The following is a 24,823-nucleotide window of genomic DNA, read 5'->3' as shown; positions in this document are numbered from 1 at the left end:
CAATGTCCAGTTTTGCAGAGATTTTGGGATGTAACACTAACCTAACAGTTCTAGCTCACAGCACTAGCAAGTGAAACTCTCAAATGGCTAATGGATGTTTATAAAGATTCTATATATGCCATATCTATTATATCCAGATTTCATTAAAAGGAAGCTGCTTAAAATAAAATGTAATTTTGTTTCTTTAGCACCTAAACTTCCTGAATAGAACATACCAGAGTATCCCATGACAACAAAACCAGAAGTTCAGTGTAAAGATTTTTAGACTGTATTTTAGGCAGCTACTTTAAAACTTAATACTTATGAACTGATTCTGCTCCTAGTGACGTTATTGGGAGTTTTGCCATTGCCTCCAATGACAGCAGGACCAAGCACTCAACTAGCAAGTCTTCCAAAAACAAAAGCTAATATTCTTGTAATCCTAAAGTTGCCATTTTTTATTATGGAACATTTTCTGTAAGTCACAGAACACCTTCAGTTACGAAAATAAACCACAAATGGATGCCAGTGCACTGGACAACATTACCCAGGCAGTACAGCATTTTTAGAAAGTATTAATTCAGATCAGACGATTGAACCATTAAGCAAAATATATTTTAAAGGGGTACAAAGGTCAAGATAGTGCAAAGTGGCACTTATATAACTTTTTTGAAAAATAATTTTGCATGTATAGTTAGACGTGCCAGCAATGTTGGACAATTTGTTTTTAAACAGGATACTTATCTCCTTCCCAGTCCATACATTTCATTAATATGCATTTACCATGTTGCTTTTGCTGCTAGAAAGTTTTATGTCTGTATGTCATCATTCAGGGCCCAAACCAGTTCCCTTAACCAAACAAAACTGAAATTAAGGTTAAGACTGCAGAATTTGGCCCATAACATTTACATGTAAGCAAAGTGATTACTAGGAAAGTCCAGTCTAACCCTTGAAGAGCTCCTTCTCAGATGTTAGTTTCAGGAATGCTGCTGTTTTCTCAACAGCTCATTAGACCCCCAAATAATGGACACAAAACACACTAATAATTTAGTTAACTTCTTATTATCCTTTCAGCAACTTCAACATTGTATTAAGTATAGACTATTAATGAAGAGCACAGGAATAACTTTGATTTACATAAATTAAAATGTTTATTTGGGGTTGATTTTTGTGTGTGTAGTTTGTTTGTAAAGCAACTTGCTTTATTAAAAAAAGTTAGGTAGAAAAACAAGTCTGTAAGCAAAATCGCCATTTGAACTCAATTCCCACCCACATAATCTGAAAGGCATTTTTGATGGAAAGCACAATGCTTTGTGACATTTTTGAACTATGTATTAATGGGCCATCACCTCACCCATAAGAGAAGAGATAGCTGCACAGTGGGGTTCCATATCTAGTTTAGTCTGAGATCAAGTGTAAGGAAATCTGGCTGGGAATAGACCTAGTTCTCTACCCAGTTCACAAACGTCCTCTGCACATTTAAGCACTTTTCAGTGACTGGCACCTGAAAAAGCATGTAGGTCTTGTAATTGCATCAAATAATTTGCAGGCAGTCCATCGTGGCCTTGCTAGTTGAAGCATTTGCGGGTCCCTTCGCTCCCCAATAGGCACAAAGTGCAAAGAAAAAAAAATAATTTAAACTCTTTTAAAGAACGAACAGCAGCACATCGGGGATTTAGTTGAAGGGTATTATAATTTGTCTTTCGGCTGCAGTGGAACCCCGTTGTCAGCAGGGGGCGCTCTTGCATGAAGCAAAACAAGACTAACGTTGTTCCACTGACTATAAACTCAAGGGCCCGCTCAATAGCGCTTACAGTACGTCTGAAGTGGTAGCTACTAAACAGTAAGACTGTCAATAAATCGTACAAGCTTTGAACATGTTGTGAGTCATAATATAAAAATAATCCTTGTAGCCTATATTGCAGATTATTAATTTGTTGGATTTGTCCGGGGGGTGGCGAGGGCAGGAGGCACAAACCTGAACATCCCTAAATCCAACCCCCCTCTGATTAAATGCATTTATCCACAGATTTCCATGGATTTTTTTCCACTCCCCAAAATCTGCATGCAGGTTTGGACTGGTAACATTTGCTGTAGCAGCCAGGCAAAGGCGGGGTCTTGTAATGCCAAAGAGGAGAACAAGGTTTACAATGCAAAGAACAGCAGGAGATTTTGGGGGTGGAGTGGGGGATGGGGAGTACGGTTGGTTGATCACCGGTCGGGGAGTACCAGCCATTGCACAATGTGGCCAGATGAGAAATAATCAGACATTTCTCCCCCAACCCCCAAGCTTATTACCACAATCTTCAGGAGAGAGAGAGAGAGGGGGTAAAAAAACTAAATACTCACCATATTGACTTCTGATACCATGTCTATGCTGGCAATGTCTATGTTCATGCCAACAGCCACTGGGGGACCTGCAAACCAACGAGATGGTCCGCAATGTGATCTCTAAGAACTTAACTCATTCTCACCAGAGTTATCAAGACTAATCAAAGGGCGATATGGCACGAGTGTCGGTAACAACAAACCAGGCTCTCCTTTGATACCTGGAAAACCCTCCGGTTGCAGAGTATTCACCCTTTGCCTCCGCCGTCAGCTGTAAGGACATTTTATGTAACATGCACACACGTGTTAATAACGGGGGCTCTATAGACACTGGCTATATAGACAGACACACACAAATCGATTATTGTATGAACCAGTTCGAATCGGTACGTGGGGGAGGGGGAGAAAAGATTGGACTGAACATTTTAACTCCTTCTACTCGACACATGCGACATGCAAACTGAGAAAAAAGAATCTCACCTGAGATTCCAATGATTTATACCCGGCTCTTAAGATTGCTTTCTGGAGTAGTACACACACATTCACGCACACAACTAGTTCAAAGTTGCAGCAAACATTGGGTTAAGTGTCATTTTCTGTATCAGTTAAGAGCATATCTTGTACTCAAAAATAGTAACTGTGGTCACAGACACATTAGGCTCACTAGAACAAACGCTGGATAAACTTAAGAGATTTGCATCTCAATAACGCCAATTAACCGAGGGTTTAATTATGGGCTAATAAGTTATCCGCACACACTCTCACAAATGAGCCCGATTACAAATACACAGCTTTCAATGGTCGCATTAAGAGCATCCAGTGCTAAGAAAATTAACAATTGGCTTAACTTTGGGTCAGCTTGAGAAAATGGCAACATACACACAAAAGCAGCAGCACCCACAACACGTTGCAAAACACACACAGAAGATGCACAGCCTGGGTATGTAACAGCTCTTATTCAAAAAGCAATCAAATTACCTCCAAAATCTGGCCTCAGGCGAATGTCATAGCCTTTCAGCAGTCTATCCACGGTCTCTTTTACCAGCGACATATTGCTAGGGTCATTGACACTAAAAAACAATAATACATATTTCTTATTTCTCAGAGCCAATCTCCCCATTCGGGGAACAGTGGCATACAGGGCAATTCAAAGTGAAGGAAAAGAGATGTCTCGCTCACTTACCTCTGTGCACACACCATGGCTATTATTAAGAAGAATGACCAAATTCCAAAGTAGCCCCTTTTCCGGACTCTCAACATCCCTTTAGCTTTTGATATGATTTAGGGTTTCAGTGAAGAGGAGAAGAGATCCAACTTATTCTGGCCAGTGCAGTAATTCTAATGTGAGGCGCATGCGCACGGCGTACCACAACATCAAAAGGAGCAGTGGTTGCTGCTGGAGATGGAGCAAATTTCCTTGCCCAAAAAAAAAAAAAAGAATTAAAGGGGAAGAAGGAAATGCATTATTTAAAAAAAAAGTCATCCCATAGGAGGATCGAGTGCATTTTTTGTCTTTTTGTCAGTATATTACAATATAATATAAACTGCAGCAAGCAGGGAAGTTTCAGGAGTTGCAGGGTACGGCAGTTTTGCAACCCAGCTTAAAGTGGGGCGGGCATGTGCAGGATCCGATTAGAAACAGAGGGGGAAAGAGGTTTAAAAGAAACGGGGGCTGCAAAACGTGCACACGGTGCGAGAGGCAGACACGGGGGGTAGCTTAACTTTACGCTCCCCGGAAACATCAGTCTACGTGAAGAAAGGTGAGGGGCAGAAAAAAGGGACCTAGATTTGCAAGGCGGGGGGTGGGAGGGAGAGGGTTGAGCCTATGGTAATCTTCCTGGGGGAAAATTAAATGATGACGAACCAGGTTCTTGTAAGAAGGGATTCGGATGTTTCCTACTCTCCTGGCAGGAGCTGTTCCTAGGTCAGAGGAATTGGGGAGGGGAGAGAGGGACTCGCTTTATGACGTTACCAGCCAGGCAATGCTGGAGATTTATAACATTAAAAGGGTGGCAATTACAACGAACGTCTCGCTTTTATGTTCCCATTGTATTTTAGCGTGGCTCCTAAAGCGTACAGCAATGGCTGGCAAGGATGGGCAAAGTGTGTGGGGGGGGGGAGGGGACCATGCTATTTTTCCCTTTAGCAGGGAATGCAAATTCCTCAGGTAGATTTAGCCTGGCTACGGAATGGGGTCGGGGAGCGGGATACCCTGCAAAGAAAACTAGGCTTTTAGTGACCATCCCATACCCGGTGCATTTCCACTCACAGACCCTCCTTACCTTTCTGAGTAAAACACCAGAGCAGCTGAAATGCAGTGTTGGGCCGAATTAATGCTTCGGAAGAAAGCAGAGACGAGCAGAAAACTGATTTGAGGATGTTTTGAGTGACATTTAAATCCTGAGCAGAAGAGAGAGAGAGAGAGAGGGAGGAGGGAAGGGGGGGGGAGAAAGGACTTAAATTATTCCTTGCAAATCTGCCCGCTGCTGTAGCTCCTTTTACACCTCCTCCTCCTCCAAATACCCATTTGGACCCGTGGATCTGTGTTGCTTCATTGAACGGATCTGGGGTGTGCACGCGTCCTCGCCTTTGCCTGGATTGCACAGGGAAGGGAATTAGGCAGAGACACTTAATTCCTCAGTTCACAAAAGCAATATTTAATTCGCTGCAAGGGGAAGGAAGGCAGGGAGGGAGGGAGGAGTAAGGAAACAAGAGTGAGTGTTGCACAGAGAGAAAGAGAGAGAGACGTGAACCGTGGCTAAGGAAGAGACGCTCTGAAAGCCTCCGATTTCCCCTCAATAAACGTTTAGTCATTCCACTCACAGCAAATGACAGGAGCTTCAGGCCGGCTAAGCCCCCCTCCTCCCAAAGGGGAATGGTTTAAAACCTCATACCCCCCTTCTCCACAGACCAAAGCCCATTGCCTGGTGAAAGGCCATTTCACATGCATGCATATCACGGTCACCAAACAAACGCCTCCGATCGCCTGGACGAGGGATTTTTTTTTAGACGTATGGATATATTTTATAAACTGAAGGAAGAGGTAGCTGAGCCCCACGTGAAGAGGCAGAGCACAGTCCCCGGCCTCCCTGGGCATGCACTGCATTTAAAAAACAAACCCGCTGGCTGGCTGGAGGTGCAGCAGTGAGAATTGCAGAGCTGCGGCTGCAGCGTGCGCCAGTCAGCTGTAGCCAAGCTGGAGCGGCCCCCAGACCCGCTAGGTCCACGTGACGCCAGGCAACACGCGAATCGCGGCAGCGGGTCCCGGTTGCTCGTGGCAGATTGCTGGGAGGGGAGCCTCGCTCCGGCTCCTTCCTCCAAACCAGCTGGGGCACGAGCGAGAAGGGCTGGGTGGGAGCTCGAGGAAGAGGACCCTGGCAATAAGATGCATGGGAAGAGGGTGCAGCTGAGGTGGCATGTGTGGTGTGGGAAATGGGCAGGTGTAGATGTGTGGTAAGGGAAATGGGTGCAGTTGAGGAGAGGGATTATAGGTAGTGAGTGCAGCTGTCCGAGGAAACAATGGCAAAGGGGATACAGCTGAAGAGAACTGCGTCAGGAAGGTGCATGGGAAGGGGGTGCACGGACCAGGAGTACAAATGAGCAGGCCTTGATTGCAGGCAGACGGTAAAAGCACAGATACTACGTAGGAGAAGGGGTGCAGCTTAGGAGACCTTGAGGAAACAAGGATGCAAAGGAGGAAGAGCTGAATGCATGAGACATAGATGTAAAGTCCAGTATCCATTTAACACAATTCTGCAGGTATGTTTAAAAAAATGCAATCAATGTTCAACTATTGAAGGTTAATGAGTGGGAAGGATCAGAGTCAAACCTTGTAGGGGGTCAAAATATCTTCCACCTGCCCTTCAAAATATTCCTTAGGTAACACAGATACCAGTTTACCACAGTCTAGTGCAGTGATTCTCAAACTTTTGTACTGGTGAACCCTTTCACATAGCAAGCCTCTCAGTGTGAACCCCCTTATAAACTAAAAACACATTTTTCTATATTTAACAACATATATAAATGCTGGAGGCAAGGCAAGATTTGCGGTGGAGGCTGACAGCTCGTGACCCCCCCATGTAATAACTTTTTGAACCCCTGAGGGGTCCTGACCCCCAGTTTGAGAATCTCTGGTCTAGTGCATTCTACAGGCAACACATGCAGATCTACCTGTCTGCTACACTCACACAGTAAATCATATTAATAGGAAATAGGTAGGGTTGAGCAGCCTACCACCACAACCCTCAAAAGTCATCCCCAATAAACTAAGCCTTTTTATGAGATCTGTGTATTTATTTGGTTTTGGTTCCTCTGAAAAATATTAGACTCAAATTATTTTTGAAGAGCCAGAGTAGGGGGAAAAAAGGAGGTAATATGCTTGCTAAGAGGACTGAGACTCTTTTCCTATTATGGCAGTTGGAGTTATGGCATAGGGAGAATTCATACGTATGAATGCTACAAGGTTAACAGGCTAGAAGAGTTTTCAGGAGCTCTGAAATGTCTTATTTATGTATTCTAAAAATAATCACGCTTGAGTAAAAATTTTTTTTTAGCAATTTGTCACACTGCAATGCCCCTTTTTTTTGCTGTTCAAGATTGAGAAATAGGATTTTTTTTTAGTGCATGATGGATGCTATGTTAACCAATGAAGGTATCTGTTCTCTCACAGCTGGGATGCTTCACTTTCAAAGCACTTGAAAAATGGCCCTCAAAGCAGGTGTTGGACATTCATTTGTACAATGAATCCTGTATTGTTAGATATATGTATGATATGCATTTCTTTTTTTCTGCAACCACATGATAAAACCTGCAGTCTGGTAGTAAAAGGCATTGATTGTGCACTTTTGTCCTCACCCATAAGGATTTACATTGGAACCGCATCTGACATTTCAAATTCCTACGTTATTTTCAGCTCGCTGATATTACTATTATATTGAACTGCTATTAAAATATTTCTCTCTTTCCTGTTGAAATGTGAATCAGATAAAAAGAAAGATCTAAGGCCCGGGGTTGGCAATATTCAATGCTGGATTAGGGAAAGATTTATAGTCTAATACCATGTGACATCAGGGCTAGAAACACAGGAGTCAAGACATATACAGAAGTGAATACAGTTCTATACAGCAATGTAGATAGCATTTGTACTCAGCTTTGGCATTTGAATAGATAACAGCTCAAAACAGTGACATCCTTACACATAGAAAAGTTTTTGTTTATGTTTATTTATTATAAATATAAAATTTAAAACAGTGATACAAAACTGTATATAAAAAAGTATGGACAAGCAACTAAAAACACTTTTTACAAAAACAGAAGCTACTTAAGTTTATTTTAAAATCTAAGAACCTGATGACACTATACAGTAACCAGGGGCTCAAGATCCCTATGTTCACACTGACTTCAGTGTAAGTTGAAGGTGCACTGTACCCCATGGGATCAGGCCCTAAGGCAAGTTGGCCTTTCTATTGATGTAGAAACTGTATTGGGATGACTACCTCCTCCTCATATGCAGACATCAGAGCTCAATGTCCAGGTTCCATATCCAGAAGATAAGATCTATATCAAGGGAGGCTAAGCATTATAAACTGCCATCCACAGTCACATGGATAGGAAACCCAGCCAGTCAGGTGCATAGTTGTGGCTACTCTGGACAAGCCAGACAGTAGCCTGTTGAGCTAATCGGGGGCACCACCAAACAGCTGATCAGCAGCTGCCACCAAACAGCTGTTTGGCGACTCTAGGAAGGGTTGAGGGAGGTTGGAGGGCAGGGGCCTTGGGGAGAGGAAGTAGTGGGGATAGGAAGAGGTGGAGCGAGGCTGGAGCCTTGAGGAGGGGGTAGGGCAAGGGTGAGGCCTCGGGGGACGGGCAGAGTGGTGGCAGGGCCTCGGGGTGGAACACCCCGGGGGAAAACTAGAAGTCAGTCTATGCTGCACTAATGATGAGTGGCCAAATTCAGCTCCATGTTGACAAGCTGAGTGTGGTGACTGCACCCCCAGACCATAGATCACTATTCAGCTAGAGCAAACGTGAGGGTCACTACAGATGTAGGGTCTGCTCCCCAGGAGATTCCTGATAGTTTTTGTATCAAGGTGGAACAGGAAGAGAGATTATTTTCAGATGCTCGTTTTCAAGTGAGGCCAGTACATCAAGCTATGGTTGAGTTTTGCTCCTGACAACGTTTGCAGTGACAACTGGTTGGAATGGCAGCAACCATCCCTGTGCACAGATCAAGGTGGGTCAGATTGTTTAGATTGAAAGTAGTTGCAACTGTCTTGGTTTTACTAAGATATTAGTGAAAATAAGTGGTCAAAATGTCTGTATCTTGACTGAGATTCACTTCAACCCTATGGGAATAGTTTCCTGTGTCAGCAATACAGATGTCATCAGCATACACATACTTCTCAGCCCACATTCCAGGAAGGTCATATGTGTACATATTGAACAAAAAGCGGAACCAAAATTGACCCTTGTGGAAGCCCTTTGCAGAGATGTTTAAGGTGACTGATTTTCTGCCTGACTTTCTGTTAATAATCATTTCTCAGATGAACCACACTTTCAGCCAACATAGAATAATTTTCAACAACAGCTGGTCAGTCAGCCCGATGTGCCACAGAATGTCATAGACTGACATCAGGTCAATAAGGGCTGCACCAACTTTCTTTCCTCACTCAAATGATTTTCTATGTCTTAAGTCAGAGTGCCTGATCTTGGGTGCATCGTCCCTTCCTTAATCCATCTTGAATGCAAGACAGCTGACGATCGACTACCTACTTGTGCAAGCACCTGGATTGGCAAGAGTCAGTCCTACTCCACTGATATGGTTAAGGTCTGGCATCTCATGATTCTGCAAATTTTATACCATAGTGGAGACCACCAGATTGCCAGACTTCTGGAAAGACCTGAGATATTAGACTTTAAAAACATGACAATTTTGTGTATAAACAAGGTATTGTAGGTAATTTTTAGAGGTTATGACTCCCTCTGATCTCTTTACATTTGTACTCTTGGTAGCTAAATCACCTGGCTTCACAAGTAGAGAGATGCAAAAAATAGTCCCCATAAAATGTTAATTCTCTAAAGCAATCTTTTTTTCCCCTGTAATATATATAGAATATACTGTGCTGTGATGTGAAATAAGAGTTTGGGGCCAGATCCTCAGCTGGTATAAATCAGTGTAGCTCAATTGAAGTTAATGGAGCTAGAGATATGCCAGTTTACACCAGTTGAGAATCTGTCCCTTTGTTTCTTTATTCAGGGCTATGCCACTTGTGAGTAATAAGTCAAAGGCATGCTGACAAGACCCTTATTCCTCTCCTCACTATCATGTTTACACACACACACACACACACACACTCCTGTACAAGTGCAGTTTCCCTCTTTCTTGGCCTTTTCACTAAGATGAAATATAATACTTCCTTCCCTGACAAACCAAGGGACGCACCTCACCCATGTACCTATTCACTACACCAATACTGACTTGGACTCTAAATACATTCTATGGGTGGCATACCCGAGATCACTTAGTCACTGACGCTTTAAAAACTCCTGCACCCCAATCTGGGTCTATGCTGGTTATGTACTATGTATGTATCCTGTGACCCTTGTAATCTCTCATAACTCAAGCCTGACCCCAGATGTACAGTACCTTTGTTTTTAACTTGTGTAAATTTGATTTTAAATATTAGCTTTAATAATTTTTTAAAATCTGTTCTTTTGAGTTTAATATCAGACACATTCCCTACCATCTGATATGTACTTTGTCTTGGGGACTGAATATGTCCTGCAGCCGTTGCAGGTGAATGTTTGTGATGATCTGTTTTAATAAGTCTTTTCCACCTCTAACTTCTCTAAGATGAAACTTTACTGAATTTCAATTTGAGTCAGAACATGTCTTATTTTACATGAACATTAAAGTTGCAATGCGTTATACCACTTGGTTTTTCTTTTATCATTTTATGTTTGAAAGTTGAACCAATCTTATGCATAAATTTGGTCTGGTAAATTGTTTAGAGAATAAGTAACATTAATACAGTGTTCACTGTACTTAATTGCAGGAGGAAAGCAGGGATAGGGGAGCAAAGGGTAGATGTTAATTAGCTTTTCTCTGTATGTAGAGTTCTGGTAATTGGAACTCAGATTTGTTCATTCTAGGACAAACTGCGTATTATACTCACAGAGTTAAAATATATAGTATATATAAGAGCAAAACCCAGGTCATGACCCAGACTGTATTTTATAAGTGAAAAGAACTGATAGGAAACATTAAGGTACTGAATTCCTGTATGTCTTTTAACAAACATACCTTTTAGCATTTCCCGGGATCAATAGATGTTAGGTGTACATTGCACTAAGGTTTTAATACAAAATTAAATTACTGATAATATAAAAATGGAAGTGAAATGGTTGTCTGAGACATCCCCAAATGCTATGATTGCAGAAAAGTGTCAATTGTAAGGAATTGGAGCAAAATGCAAAACGTCTGGCACCTTGAATTATGACAAAAGGAAATCTAAAACTCTTCTTATCAAATCATGAAAGCATAAAAATGTTATTTCCTTCAAAGTGATGGAGTAAATAAATTTAGTGTAACAGGGATGTAGACAGCAAAATTGGAGTTCCACAGTCATTCTGTGTTCTCAACTTGAGGAGTCCCACACCTCAGAATAGTTTCCGCTACGCTGGCATCAGATTTCACCATCAGAGAACCATGGGAAGTTGCACTGACCCTGGGTATACTGTGCCTCCTCATCCCAAATGTGCTCTTGCAGCTGTGGTTAAAGAATCTTGGGCCTGGTCTACACTAGGACTTTAAATCGAATTTAGCAGCGTTAGTTCGAATTAACCGCTCAACCGTCCACACTAGGAAGCCGTTTAATTCGACCTAGAGGGCTCTTTAGTTCAAATTCGGTACTCCACCCCGACGAGGGGAGTAGCGCTAAATTCGACATGGGTATGTCGAATTAGGCTAGGTGTGGATGCAAATCGAACTTACTAGCTCCGGGAGCTATCCCACACTGCACCACTCTGTTGACGCTCTGGACAGCAGTCCGAGCTTGGATGCTCTGACCAGCCACACAGGAAAAGTCCCGGGAAAATTTGAATTCCTTTTCCTGTCTGGACAGTTAGAATCTCATTTCGTGGTTGGACATCGGGGCGAGCTCAGCAGCACCGGCAGCGATGCAGAGCTCTCCAGCAGAGGAGTTCATGTAATCTCTGAATAGAAAGAGGGACCTAGCATAGACTGACCGGGAACTCTTGGATCTGATCGGTGTGTGGGGCGAGGAGTCTGTGCTTTCGGAGCTGCGCTCCAAAAAACGGAATGCAAAGACCTACGAGAAGGTCTCCAAAGCCATGAGAGACAGAGGATACAGCCGGGATGCAACGCAGCGCCGCGTGAAAATCAAGGACCCCAGACAAGGCTACCAAAAAATCAAACCGGCAAACGGACGCTACGGAGCCTGCCACCACTGCCCCACCAGCGACCATGGACTCTGACGATGGGACAGTGTCAACGGCCAGTTCCTCGGCGATGTTCGCGGATGGGGAAGATGAGGAAGGGTTTGTGGAGGACAAGGCAGGCGACAGCGCTTACAACGCTGGTTTCCCCGACAGCCAGGATCTCTTCATCACCGTCACGGAGATCCCCTACCAACCCTCCCCGGCCGTTAACCCGGACCCTGAATCAGGGGAAGGATCACTCGGTAAGTGCTTTAACCATGTAAACTTTTATTCTTAATATAACAGGAATCTGAAGTATGTGAAAAGGAGGTCTCTCTATATATGGGGATAGAACAGAGATCCTCCTGGGAGATCTCCACAAAGCTCTCCTGGAGGTAATCGAAAAGCCTCCGGAGGAGGTTCCTGGGGAGAGCTGCCTTATTGGGTGCTCCGTGGCAGCACACTTTTCCGCGCGAGGCTTTCATGAGGTACTCAGGGAGCATTGCCTCCCCGAGCACGGCTGCATAGGCCCCTGGTTTGTGCTGGCTTTCACGCAGCATGCGCTCTCTATCTCCTTCAGTGACCGTCCTCAGGGTGATCTCGCTCGGAGACTCCTGCATCTAATTAGGGGAATTACTGTAATGTTACGCCTGGTCCAAAGTATTTTTCAAAAAACTCCGGACAGACGGCATAGCACAGACTCAGCACGCTGCTGCGTGACGAGCGTAACGGAAAGCCAAAGAATCAAATGGACGCTCATGGAGGGAGGGGGGACTGAGGACGCAAGGTATCCCACAGTTCCTGCTGTCTCCGAAAAGCATTTGCATTCTTGGCTGAGCTCCAAATGCTTCTAGGGTCAAACACAGTGTCCGCGGTGGGTCAGGGCATAGCTCGGCAATTTACGCACCCCCCCCCCACCCCCAGAAGTGAAAGGGAAAACAATCCTCTGTTGACTCTTTTACATGTCACCGTATCTTTACTGAATGCTGAAGATAGATGCGATGGTGCAGCACTGAACACCGACATCCTCACTCCCCCCACGCTATGGATGGCTGATGGTACAAAAAGACTGATACCCATCGTCATCATCAGCCTATTGGCACATGGGGCAGTGCAAAAGGACTGGTAACCATGCGTACTAGCATCTGTGAGGTCGATCAAGGGCGCCTGGCCCTAATTTTTCCTGGTAGATGGTGCAGTATGGCTGGTAACCATCCTCATCATAGCAACAGGGGGCTGAGCTTCATCAGCCCCCACCCTTCATGTGTAAAGAAAAGATTCAGTTGCCCCTGGACTAGCTGCAGGATGCTGGGCTCCTCTCCTCCACACTCCTGAATGTCCTATCTGGACTATCATAGCAACTGGAGGCTGCCTTCCACTCATTTCTCACTAACAAGGCACTGTGTCTTATTCCTGCATTCTTTATTACTTCATCAGACAAGTGGGAGGACAATGCTATGGTAGCCCAGGAAGGCTGGGGAAGAATGGAATGAACAGGTGGGGTTGTTGCAGGAGCACCTCCTGTGAATAGCATTCAGCTCATAATCTATGCAGGATCTGACACAGAGAAGCTGTGCTCTCTGGTTCTCTGATACAGTGGTTCTCTAGTACACTTGCCCATATTCTAGGCAGGACTGATTCTATTTTTACATACCAAAAAGGAGGGATTGACTCAGGGAGTCATTCCCAATTTTGGCTTTTGCGCCCCTGGCTAAGAGCAGCCAGGGGCACTTATGACAGCAGCAAATGGTGCAGTGCAAAAGGACTGGTAACCATGCCCATCTTATTACCAATTTATGGTATGGTAGATGGTACAGTATGGCTGGTAACCATCTCTGCTATCATGCAAAAGCAAAAGCATGCTGCTGTGTAGCGCTGCTGGACCGCCTCTGTCAGCAGCATCTAGTACACATACGGTGACAGACACAAAAGGCAAAATAGGCTCCATGGTTTCCACGCTGTGGCGTCTGCCAGGGCAATCCAGGGAAAACGGGCTTGAAATGATTGTCTGCTGTAGCTTTCCCGGAGGAAGAGATGACTGACGACATTTTCCCAGAACCACCCGCGAAAATGGTGTTTGCCCCATCAGGCACTGGGATCTCAACCCAGAATTCACAGAGACAGACTACACTGTGTTCATTGTTCGCCAAAATTTATCTTTGCAAGGAATTCACTCCCTTTTTCCCATCACACAGCTTCGACTGTCTCCAGACCTGCCACAGCATCCCCCTCACAGAGGCTGGCAAAGATTAGGCGGCGAAAGAAAAAGACAGGGGACGAGATGTTCGCTGAAGTTATGGGTGCTCCTGAGACGAGGCGGACCAGCAGAGCCAGTGGAGGGAGACCCTCTCTCTGTACCAGCGCTCACACAGCGAACGGGAGGAGAGGTGGCGTGAGGAAGACAAGCAGTCGACTCAAACGCTGCTTGGACTAATGAGGGAGCAAATGGACATGCTACTGCGCCTTGTGCATGTTCTGCAGGACCTCAGGCAGGAGGACAGAGCCCCCCTGCAGTGTATCTGCAACCGCCCTCCCCCGCCACGAAGTCCCATACCCCCCTCACCCAAAATAACCAGAAGGAGGGGCGCCAGAGGCCGTGTAAACTGTCACTGCACCCCAGCAGAGTGCTCAAGTACCGAAAAGCTCTCATAGCCTAATTTTTGAGAAGTCCTTTCCTTCCCGCCTCACCCAAGCCCCCATCCCAGTTTCATCCCCTAACTGTCTAGTTGATAATAAAAAATACTTTTCTGTTAATTACTTTTTCCGTCATGTTCTTTTAGAGGAGACTGTGTTTGAAGGGGGGAAAGGGGGTTGGTAATTTGACAGGACAATCACCTTTACCAGGGTACAGACATGGGGGCAGGATCAGCAGCAGGTCACACACACACTGCAGTCAGTACGCACCCTGGTCGGTATGGGAGGTGGTTTGCAGGTTCTGTGTGGGTGGGGGGGTACGTGACTTTGTAGCGGGGGAGGGGGGTTACAGATCTCATGCAACGGTCCCTGTCCTGGACCACAGAGCCACGCAGCAGAGGAATCTATATCCGTCCTCCCCCGCCAAAAGGCCACATAGTCCCTGCACACAGAGTCCCAAAAAGGAGGGATGGCAGGCTCCGTTGAAACATCCAGTCCGGCACTGCAGACCGCTCTGGGAGCAGGAGCCTGTCATTCCTCGAGTTTACAGGCGGTCTTTACATCACTGCACACCCTACCCAGCACAGTCCGTGTCCCAGTTTCAACCCTGTAACGCAAAGTCATCAATAAAGAAACCTTTGTAAAGTTACAGTGGAACATGTATTTTATTTTTATACGTGTGTTGGAAGTTGGGGAAGCGGGGTGGGCGGGGTATGTAACTGCAGATGCTAGTCAACAGTAACTTGGTAAAGAAACAGGGGCAGGTTCAGCTTCTGTGTAAAGAAACTGAACAGTCACAGGTCACGCTGCTCACTGCTCGCTGGTACTTGAAGAGTTCCTCGCAGCACCATTGAAAAGTAGCCTTATTTCTCAGCAGCTGACTGTGGAAGAGGTGGACGATAAGGTGCGAGGAGTTAACAAAGGCCATAACTGCAGCGGGATCCGTGCTCAAAGTGCTGTGGCGCCCGCGCTGTCACTGAGCAGAAAAGTGCACGAACAGATTGCCCGCAGGCGCTTTCAGGGAGGGAGGGCGTGATTGACGGTTGAATGATGACAGTTACCCAAAACCACCCTCGACACATTTTTTCCCCCAGCAGGCATTGGGGGCTCTACCCAGCATTCCAATGGGCAGCGGGGACTGCGGGAACTGTGGGTTAGCTTCCCACAGTGCACCGCTTCCAAAGTCGACGCTGGCCCCGTTACTGTGGGCTCAGACAGTCGAATTAGTGTATTTAGTGTGGATACACAAATTCGACTTCATAAGGTCGATTCCACAAATTCGAATTAAGTAGATTCGAAATAGTCTTGTAGTGTAGACGTACCCTTGGAAAGCTCTCTGGTCCAGAGAGGCAGGACGGGGAGACTATCTGTTGGGGGTGGGGAGGGATGTGGGAAGTGTGTCTGAGGGTGATACCGGGCAGGGAAGAGGGGTTTTGGTTGATCAAGTAAGAACTGTTTAATGGGGGGTTGGGATGGCTGGGAGCCAGAGTAAGATGAGATAGGTGGAGTAACTGGGTAAGAGCAGATTAAACCATTTAAGAAAATATTTTAAAATAGGACCAAGGACCACAGGGACAGATGGGAGGCCATTTCAGAGGCTAATTTTCCATGTTTAGCTTGTGCCACCAACTTACCTTTGACTTTTAAAGGCAAGGACACCAGGGCTGTGAAGATAGAGGAATTGGGTAGGGGAGAGAGGAAGAAATATAAAAATCCACGAACTAATAGGATGTGTGCCAGGATCACCTCACTCTGTGTGTGTCTGTGTCTGTGACTGACTTCATTGTCCCGTCCCTCAACTGTTGTTTGTCTTGGGCCCCAGCCCTGCAATGTGACCTGTGTAGGCAGAGCCTCATGACTACATGGAGTCCCATTTAAAGTCAGGGCAGTTCAATAGGGATGCAGGGGTCTGGCTGCATGGATTGATTGTAGCATTGGGCCTTCATTAGCAAGGCAGGATCTTGCCTTCTTACATTATTTTAGAGCTCCCAGCACAATCTTAGGTACTATTAAAAATAATAGAGCCGGTTGGAAAACTGGGATGAAAAACAATAGTGAAATGTTGTGAATTTTCCTCCCCCCACCCCCAAGCCAGCTCTCAGGTGCTGGCCACTTGTACATGTCAAATCTTAAGACTAAAACAGAAGTCAACCACCCAAAAGATTTTAGTGTCTGTGTTTTCACAACACTCATTTCAACTGGGAAAGTACATAGAGTTCAATCTCCCAGAATCACAAATGGAATCCCCTTTATTCTGAGCATTATGAAGTCTCCTGCTGAAAGGAGAAATTAGGAACAGGAGCCAGCGGAGAAGGTGGGAGTTAATTCAAGGAAAAGCAAAAAATTTTAGCATAGATATAGACAAGAAGGGGAGAGAAAGGAGAGAGAGAAGAAAGAAAAGACTAGGGGTAACAGGGTATGGCCCACAGGAAGGGGAGAGTTTGATGGGGTGTACCAGCCCTGCATTGGGCCGCCGGGGTGGACCAATCATTGTAAACCCAGGAGGCCACGCCCCCTCTTCCCTGCTGCACATGCTCCAAGTGGCAAACTCATTTAAAAGGAGGCAGCCCAGGCCAAGTAAGGGTGGCAATGCAGGAGGAAGGGAGTACACTGCTGGCTCCTACAGAGGTACCTGCAGCGCCCCTGGTGGTAAAGCCCAGGGACCTGGACTACCCGCCAGATGACCCACTGGCTGCGTAGACTGCCAAAGAAGCCAAGCCACCACCCATTGAGGAAGCTGCCTAAACTATGCCCCAGCCCAGACACATGTGAGGCTATAGACTGTTTGCCTTGCCCCACCCTGCCCTGGGGTTGCAGCCTGTTTGCTACTTTGCCCAGGGGGCTAATTCCTCAGACTGTTTGATTGTCTGCTGCCCCAGCCAGGAGGCTGCTGGGCTATAGACTACTTGCTTACTTTGCCCTGCCCAGGGGTTGCCGCCTGCTTGCTGCTTTGCCCTGACCACGGAGCTAATTCCACAGACTGTTTGATTGTTTTGCTGCTCAGAATCCATGGATACCTCTTTAGGTGACCTTGTTCAGGGGCCGGGCCACACTTGACAGAAATCACCTGCTTAATGGGGAAGCCCATGACCGAGTGGCAGAGCAGGCCACCCCTACATGATGGGGGTGCCCCAGCTTGACCAGCAAGGCCCTGCCCGTCACAGCGGGTCATTCCCCTAACAGAGCGTTTCAAAGGGTGCTCTAGAAAAATGTGGCTGGAAACTACTGTTTTAGGTCTCCAGTCAAAGTAATTTCCCAAAAGTGAAATAATCTGTGTGTCTGAGAGGTCAGGCACAGGATCGGCATAAAATGTTTGCACTGTCCAGATACAGACAGCCCTCTAAAAATATGTATGGGGGAGCCTGAGCTCTAGGAAATCAAACATGGAATATGGCTTGACCCAGAGTCTGAAATGAAAAATGCTTCCTGATTCACTCAGTGTATATAGCACTTTCATATATAGATCTCAAAGTGCTTTACAAAGGTAAAAATGCTAGTGGCCAGTCTGTTGTTGGGGGGTTGAGCCTCAACTGGTGTATTTTAAGAAATGCAAAATATTTGATTGAAAATATAACACTAGAATTCCATATACTTGATGGAACAAACAAGACTGATCTGGGAAGATGTTTGCTTAAGTAAAGCCGCCAGGTCAGAAGCAGAGGAGTCCATATTAAAAAGGAGTTTAGCCTAAGGAGAAATGTAATGGGTGAACTTTAGTGTCATTTACTTGTCTTCCAATTACTTTTTGAATCCTCATTTTGTAATAGAAACTATGAGAACAGTGGTTTGTAATTTACCATAAGCAAAATTATGGCTGGCCCTTTATGGATGTTCAAGAAGGGGAGAGAGCTGAGGGAATCTACTCTCCTTGTATGCCGGAGCCAAGCAGAATGCTGCTTCTAGCATTCCATGAGCAAAAGCAGGTAGCTAGTGCTCCCTGCAATGCTCTAGATCAGTGGTTCCCAAAGTGGAGTCCCTGGACCCCTGGGAGTCAACCGTGGGTTATGCAGGGGTCTGTCCCTGGACCTAGGCTGGAACAGCATTCAGGTGGTTTTGTCATATGGAGGATACTATTTTGTTCACTTAATGGCGTCCGCCACACAGCATGAATGTGTGTGCGAAGTCATGCTGCTGGGGACACTGCCAGGGGTGTTCTGGGTCTGGCCAGGTCTGGGACATCTAGTCAGATGCCAAAGGGGCCCTCAAGGGGTAGAGGGGGGAGAATTTGAGAACCACTGTTGAAATTCTGACTTGGGATGAGGCCAGCTGGTTTGAGGACATACCAATGCCAGGGCCCTGTCTCTCACCGTCACCCCAGTACCGGCTAGTGTCCAGAGACAGGAGAATACATAGCACATTTCTGCAGAAGGTGTGAACACGCTTTTCACAGCCCATTTCACCATGTCTCTGATGCATTCTGCCTATGTGCTATGCAGGCACTGTGCTTCATAGAACCACCTCTTGTCCCTACATCTCTTCACTCCATCCCTGAGTGGATTGCCTCTAGTATAGATGTCAGAATTTAGGCCTTTATATATGGAAGGTCCTAGTCTGCATTGGATTATTAAGAGCAATTGATGTGATTCTACTGACAAGATGAGATTATGTTAAATTCTACAAAAGTTTATAGGTACTGAGGATGAGGCGTTGTCAGAAATAGAGACATCAAAAGTATAAAAAGAACTGATGAAACAACTAGATAAGCTGAACTGCAGTGTCACCAGAACTAAGAACAGGAGTACCTGTGGCACCTTAGAGGCTAACAAATTTATTTCAGCATAACCTTTTGTGGGCTACAGCTCACTTCTTTGGATGCATAGAATGGAACACACAGACAAAATATTTATACATACAGAGAACATGAAAAGGTGGAAGTACCCATACCAATTAAGAGGCCAATCAATTGAGATGAGCTATCAGCAGCAGGAGAAAAACATCTTTGAAGTAATAATCGAGATGACCCATAGAGAAGGTTTGAGGAGAACTTAACATGGGGACATTTAACCAAGAGTTTTGAAAGAATTCAAGAATGAAGTAGTGAGCTGCTAACAAACATGTTTATCATCAAAATTCATAATTTATCAGCTACCAAACACTTGAACTATGGCCAACTGTGTCCATCTTTTTAAAAAAGAGCTAAAGATGACCCAAGGAATTGGCAGACTGATGAGCCTTACTTTAGGACCAGGCAGCACACCTGAGAAACTCATTGAAAACAGAATTGTAAAATTTTATGATGAGAATGGGTTTTGTAAGGATAAATTGTGCCTCTATAATCTGTTAGAATTCTTTTAAAGGGTTGACAACATAGTGGAAAAATTGAGAACTGATAGTTTTAAGATGTTCAGTTTCTCAATGATTTGGATAAATATCCTTTACAAGGGGTTATAAAGGAAACTTGGTAATAATGATGTGAGACATCAAGCCCTGTCTTGCATTAAAAACAAGTACAAGTTAAGAGGTGAAAAGTAGGAATGACTGACCAGTCTTCAGCATGTGGAGAGATTAAAGGTAGCATTAGAGGTTTGTATGCAAATGTATGTTTAATAGCAGTCAGGGAATGGGGCTGAAGAGAGACGTCAATTTTTGAGGAAAAGACGACATCATCATACAGTCAAACAACAGAAGATTGTGAGCAAGTGAAACCACCTAATAAAAGTGAGGCACATTGATTGGGCTATGTGGGAGAGCTACATAACTGTTGCCTCCATTTATCTATTCTGTTCTTCAGTCTACCTGCAAATTTCCATTCCATAATCTCCATTTGCTGTCTCCATGAAAATTTACCCAAATTGGACCCAAAATTCCCACATGAGCACCACACTCGGTAGAACGTGTTAGAGGATTACTGGTAAAGTCTCTGAACATTCCATCTGCTTTGAGCATGCTGAAACCCACACAGCCTTGTGCATGCCAGTGCACTGAGGTGGCTCCCAGACCTCACTGTGCCTCCCTCAGCAGTGTCAACATCCCCTTTGGAGTGGTGAGGGGGAGAGCACACTCATTTAAGCCAGGAGGAGATGAGTTCTAGCTTCAGTTCTTCCACTGACTGGTGATAATTCTGTGCACTTCATATCCCTTGCTACTGAGCAAGGCCTCATGCTCCAACCTTAGGATGAAGATAAATAGTCCCATTTTGCACATGGGGTAAGGAAGTGTATAAGGTTATTTATGGGGGAGCTTGCAGCAGAACCCTAGACTCTGACATAGCAGATCTAAGTTTCATCCATTTCAGCACACTGCCTTTAAGAATAAGTGCACCTAGAAGTACTTGGCTGAACTAACAGCACCCACTTCAGAGCCAGGAATAGAACTCATGATTATTCAACTTTCTCCTTCTGTCAAATAAATAATTATGTAAGCCATTGGCCAAGTGTATGTCATATATCCTTGTCATGACTGGTTCACATAAAGGATAATAGCCTGCTACTGCTACCAGTTACTTTTTTAGGTCAATTGGCAGACATCCGTATTGTAGTTCCATCTCTGCTGATGACCCATGGAGGGTTGAAAGTTGGTCAAGATTGTTTCACATAATGGAACTTCTGGGTTGTTTTTTTTTTCAGTTTTCGTTTGTCTTAAAAAAAACCCCTAAAATTACATATTTTAAAAAATGAGTAATACATTAAAGTTCCAAGATCAAATATGCAGAAGTTAGGGAATGCAATAATTAAGGTTGAGCATGCAATATTCATTCAGCCCTATTGTGCATTTATATCATGATTGAGTCTTTTAATTATATGATGAAATACCATTTGTTCTACAGGACCCTTTCCTTATTCATCACACAGCACATGAGTCAGAGGGTTGTAAGAAAAAAAAAACAGTGGGGTTTTTTTGGTTAAGGCACTGGACTGGAACCCAGGAAAGTTGGGTTCTATTTCTGATTCTGTAACAGGATTTCCTATAGGAATTTGAACAAGACAGTTCATATGTGCATGGAGACCTAATTAAGGTTTCACAAGCAAGATTAACTCTTATTTCCTGACTTTTGAGATTTTAATTTTGTAATCTTAACATTCTTTTACTATAAGGGGTTTAAATGTAATAATAAATAATGTAGTATCATGACTTTTCTCTAATCTGCAGATGAAGAAATGGAGACAGGTATGTTAGGGCTTGCCCAAGGTTGCAGTGGGAGTCAGGATAAAAGCAAGGAGTTCATACCTCCCTGGCCTGTGCTCTTTGGGAACATCCCCCTCCTATACCAATGGGAGTAGATTGTAAAATTAGGTGTTTTATGTGGGTTTTACATTTTCCTCTTAAACCCCTGATTTAAGCCGCTGAACTAGGTGAGCTACTTGTCCTATGTAACAAGTGGTTCTCATTTCATTTCACTGTTTAGTAACACACAAGACAGTGAGAATTGCTTATAAAAATGTAAAAGGATTGTAAAATGTCATGGCACTTAGCCTGCTTTTGAATGAAATGAAAAGCATGTGACTCAGATTTGGACTGAGATGTGCCACAGTCTAAGTGGTGTATCACTGCCAAAAATATCAGGTGGAATAGGACTTTCACTTCAACAAGACATGTCACATGCTATGAAATGCATCCACCTTAACTGCAAAATAATGCAGTGCAGTAATTAGTATAATATTGCTGCATAGTTGAAGATTAATATATAGTCTATTTTGCATTTTCTAAGTTTTTTTGCTTCCGTGTTTTCAGCTGAAAGTTGTTTACTTCTCACAAAAAAACCCTAATCACTAATAACAAAGATGTGTTACTTAGCTTTCCTTTAATAGAGACCAGCAATTATTATACATTAACTATTCTAGAGTATTATTGTGTAAATAAAAAGCTCAATAAGCACATGAGTTATTATGAAATACATTCTTATTCATTTAATACACTTTCAGGAGAGCCACAGATGCATGTCCACCCCCACCCAATGCAGTGCTGCGAGAAAATAGGAAGAGATCTCCCAGTATGCAGCACTCCCTGCTTTCTTTACCATATGCCTTCTAAATATGCTTCTCTGTCAATATGTTATTTCTATCTAATGTAACAACCACAATAGAGCCTACTGTCTCTTGGCAAATAAGTTCGATGCATTTTATATCATAGTTACGAAATTGTAGCCTAGTTTATAAAACACTTTAATGAAGTAAAGTAACCATTGAATCCTGGCAGCTGTTTCACATCTATCCCTACCAGTTTGAATTTCTGGAGTAACCTCATTGAATGTCTGTATCTGTTCCAAATAAAGGCCCAAATTCAGGAAGGCACTGGAGCATGTGCCAAAGGCTAAACCTCAATTTGATAAAATGAGAAATACTCTATACCAGTGGTTCTCCACCAGGGGTACACAGAGGTCTTCCAGGGGGTACATCAACTCATCTAGATATTTACTTTACAACAGGCTACTAGTGATGTCAGTAAAAACTAAAATTTCAGACAATGGTTTATATTGCTCTATGTACTACACACTGAAATGTAAGTATAATATTTGTATTCCAGTTGATTTATTTTATAATTATATGGTAACAATAAGAAAGTAAGCATTTGTTCAGTAATCATGTGCTGTGACACTTTTGTATTTTTATGTATGATTTTGTAAGCAAGTAATCTTTAAGTGAGGTGAAACTTGGGTGTACACAAGACAAATCAGAATCCTGAAAGGGGGACAGTAGTTTGGAAAGGTTGAGAGCCACTGCTCCATCTATACTGAGCAAAAGCAGATTGGTGATAGATATTGGTAAGAGGTACTATAAGCAAAAGTTAGCTAAATTTTACAGCGAGAATAGATTATTTTCGGGGATACCATATTCCTTTATGCAAAATTAAAGGAAATTAATTTCAGTGTGGGTGAATGGTGTAAGCTGGTTAATGGAAACTTAAGCAGGGCTCTAAAATGCTACAAGGAGCAAATAAATAAATAAAAATATTGCAGCATAGTGAGTGGTTTTTAAGAATTGAGGAGGGAAAAGGAAAAAGAAAGGGAAAATGAAGAAACAGCTAATAAAGATAAATCATATTATTTTAATATTACTGGAACTGATAAAGTGTATATCTTTAAAACTGCACACAAAAATGTGATGTATTAATTTTGTACTCTCGGTGATGGGGATCAGTTTAAAAATTTATCCTAAAAAACCTTTTGGAGACCATCAATAGGGCATCAAAGTAAGCAAGTATTAGTTACTGTAAAAAAAAAAATTGGTAGAGAAAATAAAAAGGTTTCTTTGTATCTGTATTTAAGGAGAATATTAACAGTACATCTCTGGAGGATGTGTGTGAGTATTCTCCACTTTTTCCTGGTGAAGATAGATTATTGAAACAGTGGTAGATAAATTTAAAAGTAGTGATGAGTTAGCATCTACAGGTGGTGTGAGATTAGGAACTCAATAGTTGAACCGTCAGCAATTATTTTTTAGAAAGCCTTTGATACTGGAGTGGCACCAGATGATTGAGTACCAGTGACTAGAGTTTCCAAATTTAAAACGAGTTTCTAAAATTATCTGAAAATTAAAAGACAGTTCTAACATCCACGAGCCTCATACTTGTATATAAATAACCCCATAGAGTAATGGAAACACTGAGTTTCAGTTTACAGATAAGATGATAAGACCAGCCGTACTTGGTCAGACCAATGGTCCATCTAGTATCCTGTCTTTCAATATGGCCAATGCCAGATCCTTCAGAAGAAATGAACAGAACAGGCAATCATTGAGTGATCCATCCCCCATCGTCTACCTGTCAATTTCTACAATCGGAGGAGTAATATGAATTTTCCTCCTCCTCCTGGATTAAAGATGACAGGTGTTTCAACCACCACACCTCCCAAGATTTGCTTGGATTTTGAGAAGATAGGTGACTCCTGCCCGTAGGCCACTTGGGCACATAGGGCCCACTGGGTTCTACTGGACCCTCGATAGTCTTTCATATGGAGTTTATATAGCCAAGGATCTCCTAATTACTGGATGCTCTCAGAACCATCCCCACTATACCACGATCATTTGTTAACCAACTCAGCATTTAGATTCTTAGTTCAGCATGCATCAGCAATAAAGAAAAGATCAATAGATATGATTACTAAACACCAGATGGATGTATACATGATACAAATATAACACCTATACTCAATCCTGGAGTCTGAGGCAAAACACCTTGACAAATTGAGTGCTGGTTAAGGACTCCAGGATAGGACATTTCAGATAAATGTATACAAGTGGTGTGAATTGTTTATGAAATAGACTACAGAAATGGACACTCATATTTTACGCTTGTGTGCAATGTGATATAAATATTTTCACAAGATGTAGCTCTTAATCCACACTTCTGCAAATAGTTCTATGTATTTCAGAAGAATGAGGCAGACAAGTCAGTCTGTATTTATTAGCTATAGATCAATCAAAGCACTGGTAACCACTCACTATCTGGTCAATAGACTCCATCACACAATGTAGAAAAGATAGGATCTAACTTAAGAAGCTTTTTG

The 24,823-nt window shown here is 43.6% G+C and overlaps 1 protein-coding gene across 1 annotated transcript in view; it reads right to left on the bottom strand.

Moving 5' to 3' along the window:
* GABRB2 (gamma-aminobutyric acid type A receptor subunit beta2) overlaps positions 1 to 5,646 on the bottom strand; it is a 257,236-nt gene extending 251,590 nt beyond the window's left edge. The window contains exons 1-5 of the mRNA XM_045026120.1: positions 5,427 to 5,646; positions 4,590 to 4,707; positions 3,491 to 3,723; positions 3,286 to 3,377; positions 2,329 to 2,396 (exon numbers count right to left, since the gene is read on the bottom strand). Coding sequence (XP_044882055.1) covers positions 2,329 to 2,396; positions 3,286 to 3,377; positions 3,491 to 3,567 — 237 coding nt within the window. The 5' untranslated portion in view covers positions 3,568 to 3,723; positions 4,590 to 4,707; positions 5,427 to 5,646. The remainder of the gene's footprint in view (positions 1 to 2,328; positions 2,397 to 3,285; positions 3,378 to 3,490; positions 3,724 to 4,589; positions 4,708 to 5,426) is intronic.
* Between the last annotated feature and the right edge of the window lie 19,177 nt (positions 5,647 to 24,823).

This window comes from Mauremys mutica, chromosome 8 (assembly GCF_020497125.1).
Source record: "Mauremys mutica isolate MM-2020 ecotype Southern chromosome 8, ASM2049712v1, whole genome shotgun sequence".
Taxonomy (NCBI): domain Eukaryota; kingdom Metazoa; phylum Chordata; order Testudines; family Geoemydidae; genus Mauremys; species Mauremys mutica.
Note: the sequence above shows the minus strand (reverse complement) of the source record. Positions and strands in the feature narration are given on the sequence as shown.